Source organism: Hippocampus comes, unplaced genomic scaffold, assembly GCF_001891065.2.
Source record: "Hippocampus comes isolate QL1 unplaced genomic scaffold, H_comes_QL1_v1.1 scaffold56, whole genome shotgun sequence".
Lineage (NCBI taxonomy): Eukaryota > Metazoa > Chordata > Actinopteri > Syngnathiformes > Syngnathidae > Hippocampus > Hippocampus comes.
This window is the reverse complement of record NW_017842056.1, coordinates 669,946-679,317: the sequence shown is the minus strand read 5'-3', so window position 1 is coordinate 679,317 and position 9,372 is coordinate 669,946. Positions and strand designations below refer to the sequence as shown.

The 9,372-nt window shown below is 48.2% G+C and overlaps 1 protein-coding gene across 1 annotated transcript in view; it reads left to right on the top strand.

The window, feature by feature from the left end:
* Positions 1-927: 927 nt before the first annotated feature.
* LOC109510498 (sodium-dependent neutral amino acid transporter SLC6A17) overlaps positions 928-9,372 on the top strand; it is a 14,611-nt gene continuing 6,166 nt past the window's right edge. Inside the window, exons 1-8 of the mRNA XM_019860844.1 lie at positions 928-1,077; positions 1,960-2,141; positions 2,407-2,517; positions 3,365-3,606; positions 3,712-3,904; positions 4,648-4,840; positions 4,916-5,075; positions 8,251-8,413. Of these exons, the coding sequence (XP_019716403.1) occupies positions 2,067-2,141; positions 2,407-2,517; positions 3,365-3,606; positions 3,712-3,904; positions 4,648-4,840; positions 4,916-5,075; positions 8,251-8,413 (1,137 nt within the window). The 5' untranslated portion in view covers positions 928-1,077; positions 1,960-2,066. The remainder of the gene's footprint in view (positions 1,078-1,959; positions 2,142-2,406; positions 2,518-3,364; positions 3,607-3,711; positions 3,905-4,647; positions 4,841-4,915; positions 5,076-8,250; positions 8,414-9,372) is intronic.

Sequence of the window (9,372 nt, the reverse complement as noted above, 5' to 3'; positions counted from 1 at the left end):
AAAAAAAAAAAAAAAACCCAAGCTGAGAGGCCCAGGCACAAAAGCACAAATTTGGAGCGATAAGGACACCCTCTTGATTTATTCCTGTTGCGAGTATCGTGAATATCACGTGTGTTGTTGACCGTACAACGCAATGAGCGGAAATGACGTCTATTTGCATCACGACGTCCGCGCGGTGCCGTTTAAATCGGGTTATTCAAATGCAGGAGCGACGGTCCGCTGAACGGGGCTTTCCGAATGCTTCAGAAAGCGGAATTTGGACCTTACACCGCCTTTTGACTGCTTGTAAACGTCATCTCTCTCTCTCTCTCTCTCTCTCTCTCTATCTCTCTCTCTCTATCTCTCTCTCTCTTCCGGGGGGGGGGGGGGGGGGGGGGGCGCATGTCGTTGGCCAGCTATAAATAGCGCCTCACCCAAGACTGCTGAGAGCCAACAGCTCAATAATTCATTGGCACTCCGAGTTAATCTGACGTAGACTCAGCATCTCCTGCCGCAGGAGATTTCAAATAGGACACGTTGGACGAAACTAACTAAATAAACCGCATTTCACCTTACCACTCACACACACAATCGCTGTAACATATGTGCCTATTCCTTACGTCTTAATTCTTTTACTTTCACTGTACACCGACCTTTATTTGCGATTGTGCAACCTGATGGAAACTGGCGCTTCAATGCTGTCAGTTAGCAGGACTGGCAAACCTTGTGGCCAGCTGGCTTTGGCAAAAGGTCAGGGGAAGAGACACCTGCTAGCTCAGTGTATGACTGAACAGTAATTTTTCAGGCGGAACAAGGGAGTCCGAGTCACTGTGGATTTTAGTGGATTTGTTCACATCGATCTTGTGTCGCTGTGCAAATCCGTAAAAAAATGAAGAAATGAAGTCACGTGACCCCGTTTGTTTGTTAGCGCCACTCGATGCTAACGCGCAGCTGTCTCTCCCCGGTGGCAGGTTTGCGGCTTCGTGGGCCTCTACTACAACGTGATCATCGGCTGGAGCATCTTCTACTTCTTCCAGTCCTTCCAGTACCCGCTCCCGTGGGCCGAATGCCCGGTCCACATCAACGGAACCCAAGCCAGTAAGCGCACCAAAACCAAAACGTTTTCCGTGAGAATGCTTTTCAAGCATGGTTGGACATAGATAATCAACCGCCACCCCGCTTTCATGGTGGACTATACCAGAGTTCATCGCGATGGGAGCATTCGTGATCTTCCTCTAGCAATAATATGTCAAAAAAAAAACTTTTTATTTGTAGTCTGATAAAGGTCCACTTGCTTAATGTGACCATATGATGTGAACCGCCATAGACGAGCGAATGGAAATGAGCTTTGCTGTTTTGCTAATTCAACTTTATGACCGAGGTTACCTTAACACACACATACAGAGCATGCAAAATTATTCACAGGCATATACTGTGTCCTCTTTTCCTCTTTTCTGTGGGAGCAGCGGCGTTGTTGGGAACCTTCTCTGCCTCCTTTATCTTTCTCTTAAATATGCTGCATCTGCATCCGGCAGCACTGAAGGTGTGCAACTTTAAATTCAAATGGTCCCTTCATGTGAGAGCGGTATGGTTCTTCACCTCCGGCGAGATTTGGCGCTACACAAATTTGAACTGAATTAAATTTGGACTTGCCTGGCTACTGCATCCATCCATCCATCCATCCATGGATGCGCTTTCAAATTGTCGCCACGGGTCGGTCAAAAGACAAAAGTCGAAGAAATGCCGAGGCTAACAGCGAGGTGATCTCTTCTTAAGTGTGCGTGCCATCATCGGTGCTGAAAAATTCAAGTTGACGCCACGGGCGAGCATGCAGTCGACGCAACAGAGTTTGACTTGAAACATTAACGAAAGAAACACAGGTGCATCGACACAATGCGACACTATTTTTTTTTTTTCCAGTCAAAGAAAGCGATACCTGGCACATATGCGCACACAACTCACTTTGTTTGGTCGTTGCAGTCACGGAACCGGAGTGCGAGAAGAGTTCGGCCACGACTTACTTTTGGTACCGTCAGACGCTGAACATCACCAGCAGCATCGACGACACGGGCGGCCTGAACTGGAAGATGACGCTCTCCCTGCTGGTGGCTTGGATCTTGGTGTGCTTGGCTGTCATTAAGGGCATCCAGTCATCTGGGAAGGTGGGCGATGACAACCCGCGTTTCTTCATTCTTGCTTCGGACTTTTCCAGAAATGACTTTCTTCTGACTTTTCGTTGGCTCAAATGGCACAGACGCTTTTTTTTTTTTTTTTTTAAGTCATCTTTCACATTTATGGATGACGCAAGGTCACGCTCTCCCAATTCATTCATGAAAACAGTCGGCCAACGCCTTTGCTTCCGTGCGTGCGTGTGCTCGCGGGCCTTGTGTATCCATGGCAACAATCTGACCTCTGTGTCTCCTTCAGGTGATGTACTTCAGCTCTCTCTTCCCTTACGTGGTGCTCTTCTGCTTCCTGGTGAGAGGTTTGCTGCTGAGGGGAGCGGTGGATGGCATCGCGCACATGTTCACGCCCAAGGTGAGTCGCCACCTGCAGGCCCGTTCAAAGTGAAGGCGGTGCGGCGCAGGAGGCAGGTCAATCCGTCCGTCCGAAATATCGCAGACTGGGCCGCACGATCGAGCCGCCCGACGGGTTGCTGAAGGGTCGTCCAGCACGTGTCGTGTTTCACATCATTTCATTGCGACAGCATCCAGTCAAGTCAACTTCCGATGATTTATATAACGGTAGCATTTATGTCTCAAAGGGCTTCACGTGTCCACAGTTGACAAATATTGACGACATCCCCTGAAGAAATCTTCATAGCGGCGCCTCCGAGTAGTCCATCCAGCTCATTCGGTGCAAATCATGTCAGAGTAGAATCTGTACAGCGACATCCAATTGAGTCATCGCCAATTGGGTCATCATGACCTAGCCCCGCTCTCCAGATCAGGGAGGAGTGGGAAGGACAAACAGAGGAAGCGGCAGTCAAACAGGCCAAAATGCAGTTCAACTAATTGCAAGTGGATCCAAATCAGTCTTAAATGGGCTTTTAAACATTTCAACTGAGGTAGCTGCTCTAATTTCCGTGGATCGGGCATTCAAGAGCCCTGGATCACCCGATTAGAAAACGCTCTAGAACCTGCGGACATTTATCAGGACTGAGAGTAGTGAGTGTCCTTGAAAAGACTCAGCTTGCACAGGCTCCACCTCACCCGCGACCTTAATGAGGACAAGCGTCTAGAAAAATGAAGGGCCTGATGAATGCTCCCTTTCAGGGTAGCAGTGCAGCTTCGGAAGGCTTTCGTATGGTCCGAGATCAAGTGACGCGAAGGTTGAATGCCGTGAAAAAAAAAAAAATGTTGACAAATATGGCGCCGATTGTCAGCTGGAGAAGATGCTGGAGCCGCAGGTGTGGCGAGAGGCGGCCACGCAGGTCTTTTTCGCACTGGGCCTCGGCTTCGGCGGCGTCATCGCCTTCTCCAGCTACAACAAGCGGGACAACAACTGCCACTTTGACGCCGCGCTGGTCTCCATCATCAACTTCGTCACGTCCATCCTGGCCACGCTGGTGGTGTTCGCCGTGCTGGGCTTCAAGGCCAACATCATGAACGAAAAGTGTGTCGTGGAGTGAGTATGTCGTCACCCCCGCCCGCCTCCCATTGGTTGGTTTTGACACGCGGCGGACGCCTGCGCGCAGGATATTTTTTTTTTATAAACGTTATAATTGTGCAGGAATGCGGAGAAGATCTTGGTGTACCTCAACACGAGCGTGCTGAGCAAAGAGCTGATCCCTCCTCACGTCAACTTCTCGCACCTGAGCACGCAAGACTACGCGGAAATGTACGCGGTCATTAAGACGGTCAAAGAGGACAACTTTGCCCAGCTGGGCCTCGATCCTTGCGTGCTGGAGGATGAACTCAACAAAGTGAGTGACATCCATTTTCTAGACCGCAGTTGTCCACATTTTACCTCCAATATAGGAACAAACAAAATCAAAGGACGCAAGAGCCGCTTTGACATTCTCCGACTTGATCCAACATGTTCAAACCACTTCATCCAGTAATTATCTGTTCTAGTTCTTGTGGTTAAGACAAAATTTATTTCGATAGTCCTGAATCACAAACAGTCTCAAAGGGCTTCGCATGCCCACAAATGTTGACGACATCCCCTGACCCTAACCCCCAGGAGGGCAAGGTAAAACTCCCCCCAAAAAGCCCCATCTGCGGAAAAACCTTGAGAAGGGGCCGCAGATGGGAGAATACCCCCACCCCCATTGTCACGTTTTTGTTCTTGTTGGAGTTATTTTTAACACCTGTTTGTGGCGTTAAGGCAAACAATTTGATATTTTTCATGATTTTCGGGTGGTCCGCAACCCCATGTCCCGGAAGGATAGATCCACCCCTGGCCCTGATTTTGATTTATTCATGAGTGTCTGTTGATATGTTGTTTCTCTTTCACTCGTAAATAGTTTCTTTGCATATGTAGGGAAGCAAATGTATTTTGTGGGAGTCGTCGTTGTTAATTTGGGTGTCGCACCCGAAATGATTTTGAATATAAGCTGCAGGCGGCTAACAAAAACAGGCTGTGGGATCGCAAACGGCCCCCAATCCGTCGTTTGGACACCTCTGTCCGGGAGCAGTTGACGACGTCATCATCGTCATTGTGCAGGCGGTGCAGGGAACTGGTTTGGCCTTCATCGCCTTCACCGAAGCTATGACGCACTTCCCGGCCAGTCCCTTCTGGTCGGTCATGTTCTTCTTCATGCTCATCAATCTGGGCCTGGGCAGCATGATCGGGACCATGACGGGCATCACCACGCCCATCCTCGATGCCTTCAAGATTCGCAAAGAGATCCTGTGCGGTGAGTTTTTCCTTCCTTTCGCTTCGGCGACTTGACGTCGGTGCGAGTTCTGAGCGCCCGTTTTGCTTCCCTCAGTGGCTTGCTGCATCATCGCCTTCCTGTTGGGGCTGCTCTTTGTGCAGCGCTCAGGCAACTACTTTGTCACCATGTTTGACGACTACTCTGCCGGCTTGCCGCTCACGGTGGTGGTGATCCTGGAGAACATCTCGGTGGCCTGGATATACGGAACCAAAAGGTGCCCAACATTGGAATGATATTCCGGAAAGGCGATCTGCGGACCGCAGTTGATTGATCTTCCTGAAATGTGCGCGGATGTTTGTCAAAAGAACTGAATTTGTGATGCGCAGAGCTGAATTTCTATTTGGAAATATGAAAATACACAATATTGAATTTTCAATGGGAAACACACTGGCAACCAATTGAGGGTGTTCCCCGCCTAAGGCCCGAAGATGGCTGAGATAGGCTCCGACCCCCCTGAGGAGAAGCGGTTTCAAATAATGGATGGAAGGATGAATTTTCAATGATGGTCAAATACAGTTTTTGAGAAAATGAAACACATTTCATCATTTTCAGTTCAGGTTCAAGGTTATTGGACTTCATCCATCATCCATCCGTGATCTGAATCACTTCTCCTCACCAGCGACGCGGGTGTGCCGGAGCCTGTCCCAGCTGTCATCGGGCAGTAGGCGAAGGACACCCTCAACTGGTTGCCAGCCAATCGCAGTGGACACAAACAACCCTTCATGCACACAATCACACCTCTGGACCATTGAAAGTGTTCTATTAGCCTGCCATGGATGTTTTTGGAATGTGGGAGGAAACCGGAGTACCCGGAGAAAACCCAAACAGAACATTCAAGCCCCACATGGGGATGGCTGGGCCAGAATCGAACCATGCACCTCTGCCCGGTGACGCCGACGTACTGACCTGTTTTCTGTCACGTTGCGAGGTGGTGCTGGACCCCAAAAAGCAGGCAGGAGGAAGGAGCAGGGTGTACTTGATGAAGTGTATTAAAACAGAGAAAACTAAATCCAAAACAAACATAGTCCAAAGTAGCAAACAAAAAGCACAACTGAAGCTAGAACAGAACTGTGACCAAAACATGACCGAAACAAACCTGACAGTAGCAGACAAACGGCAACAAACAAACATGACAGTAGCAAACAGCAACAGCAACAATAACCCGACCATGAGTAGTCGGCTGGGAGTCCTTTTAAAGCACTAATTACCTAATGACCAACAGGTGTGCAGCTGCAGCCCTACACTGCCACCTGTTGGCCCCAAACCGAATCATGACATTTTCCACCGCGCCGCCCTGATTGGACTTCAGTTCCAAACTAATCAATCAAAGCTGAAATTGTACAATCCCGATTCAGTTTTTCAATTCAAGTTCAGCTATTCAGAAGGATAGATCCACCCCTGGCCCTGATTTTGATTTATTCATGAGTGTCTGTTGATATGTTGTTTCTCTTTCACTCGTAAATAGTTTCTTTGCATATGTAGGGAAGCAAATGTATTTTGTGGGAGTCGTCGTTGTTAATTTGGGTGTCGCACCCGAAATGATTTTGAATATAAGCTGCAGGCGGCTAACAAAAACAGGCTGTGGGATCGCAAACGGCCCCCAATCCGTCGTTTGGACACCTCTGTCCGGGAGCAGTTGACGACGTCATCATCGTCATTGTGCAGGCGGTGCAGGGAACTGGTTTGGCCTTCATCGCCTTCACCGAAGCTATGACGCACTTCCCGGCCAGTCCCTTCTGGTCGGTCATGTTCTTCTTCATGCTCATCAATCTGGGCCTGGGCAGCATGATCGGGACCATGACGGGCATCACCACGCCCATCCTCGATGCCTTCAAGATTCGCAAAGAGATCCTGTGCGGTGAGTTTTTCCTTCCTTTCGCTTCGGCGACTTGACGTCGGTGCGAGTTCTGAGCGCCCGTTTTGCTTCCCTCAGTGGCTTGCTGCATCATCGCCTTCCTGTTGGGGCTGCTCTTTGTGCAGCGCTCAGGCAACTACTTTGTCACCATGTTTGACGACTACTCTGCCGGCTTGCCGCTCACGGTGGTGGTGATCCTGGAGAACATCTCGGTGGCCTGGATATACGGAACCAAAAGGTGCCCAACATTGGAATGATATTCCGGAAAGGCGATCTGCGGACCGCAGTTGATTGATCTTCCTGAAATGTGCGCGGATGTTTGTCAAAAGAACTGAATTTGTGATGCGCAGAGCTGAATTTCTATTTGGAAATATGAAAATACACAATATTGAATTTTCAATGGGAAACACACTGGCAACCAATTGAGGGTGTTCCCCGCCTAAGGCCCGAAGATGGCTGAGATAGGCTCCGACCCCCCTGAGGAGAAGCGGTTTCAAATAATGGATGGAAGGATGAATTTTCAATGATGGTCAAATACAGTTTTTGAGAAAATGAAACACATTTCATCATTTTCAGTTCAGGTTCAAGGTTATTGGACTTCATCCATCATCCATCCGTGATCTGAATCACTTCTCCTCACCAGCGACGCGGGTGTGCCGGAGCCTGTCCCAGCTGTCATCGGGCAGTAGGCGAAGGACACCCTCAACTGGTTGCCAGCCAATCGCAGTGGACACAAACAACCCTTCATGCACACAATCACACCTCTGGACCATTGAAAGTGTTCTATTAGCCTGCCATGGATGTTTTTGGAATGTGGGAGGAAACCGGAGTACCCGGAGAAAACCCAAACAGAACATTCAAGCCCCACATGGGGATGGCTGGGCCAGAATCGAACCATGCACCTCTGCCCGGTGACGCCGACGTACTGACCTGTTTTCTGTCACGTTGCGAGGTGGTGCTGGACCCCAAAAAGCAGGCAGGAGGAAGGAGCAGGGTGTACTTGATGAAGTGTATTAAAACAGAGAAAACTAAATCCAAAACAAACATAGTCCAAAGTAGCAAACAAAAAGCACAACTGAAGCTAGAACAGAACTGTGACCAAAACATGACCGAAACAAACCTGACAGTAGCAGACAAACGGCAACAAACAAACATGACAGTAGCAAACAGCAACAGCAACAATAACCCGACCATGAGTAGTCGGCTGGGAGTCCTTTTAAAGCACTAATTACCTAATGACCAACAGGTGTGCAGCTGCAGCCCTACACTGCCACCTGTTGGCCCCAAACCGAATCATGACATTTTCCACCGCGCCGCCCTGATTGGACTTCAGTTCCAAACTAATCAATCAAAGCTGAAATTGTACAATCCCGATTCAGTTTTTCAATTCAAGTTCAGCTATTCAAATTAAAATATGAACGATATGAATTCCCTTTCTGTTGGCGCACATTTCAGCCTGTATGATGCCAACTTACCGTCAGCAGCCCCGTCGCTCTGTCGCCGCCTTTCCCAGCCACTTGCTTCCCTCTCGCAGGTTTATGCAGGACCTGGAGGACATGCTGGGCTTCCGGCCGTACTCCTTCTACTACTACATGTGGAGGTACGTGTCACCAGCCGTTCTGGTGCTGCTCATCGTGGCGACCGTCATCGAGATGGTCATCAGCCCCGCGGGCTACAACGCCTGGGTGGAGTCCGAGGTATGTGCTCGAATTGCAAACAAAAGCGTCCCATTTCGTCCAGGACAGTTTCCCTCAAAAAGGGAGGCGGGCGTGTTTGGCGGCCATTTTATCGGAAATGGTGACGACAAACTACCGTTATTTAGTACAGATTCGTTCTGTCTGTCGAGGTACGTTGTAACAAGGTTCGAATGTATATGCCATATTGGCCCAAATATAAGACGATGTTTTTTGCATTGAAATAAGACTGAAAAAGTGGGGGTCGTCTTATATTCGGGGTCTAGACGTTATACCCATTCACGACGCGAGATGGCGCCAGATATCATTGAAGCGAATGCTGCACTTGACTCTCCAGGCCAAAGCGAACCCCTGTTACGAAGAATAAAAATAAAAATAGCGGTAGCACGAAGAAGAAAAATAAGAAAATAGCAGTCAGAAAGAAGAGAAGAAAATAATAGAAGAGATAACAGAAAATGGAGAAACGTAGCGACAATCTGGAGAAAAGTGGGTCGAAGATTGGCCAGGTTAACCGCCAGCTGAGGAGAAGTTATGATGTAATTTACATTTCAAAAACCAGAAGCCATTTATTCACGAATGTGATTGCACTTTAGTTTACATATTTAAATGTTCAGATATTAAAATTTGTATGAGGCAAAATAACGTGCTTTTTCTCTCAAATATTGTTCTAATCATTTGTTTCAGATGTACTGTAATTATTTTCTGTATAAAAATTAATTTGGTGTTCAAAAAGTCTTTTTTCAAACTTGAGTCTTGAAAAAGAGGGGGTCGTCTTATAATCAGGGCCATCTTATATTCGGGCCAATACGGTAATACCAGTACGCATCCACTCTAAGAGTAAACCGATACTGAGTTTCGATACTCAAAAAACTGATTTTTTTTTAACCCCGTTCCATTACACACACACACACACACACACACACACACACACACACACACACACACACACACACACACCCACA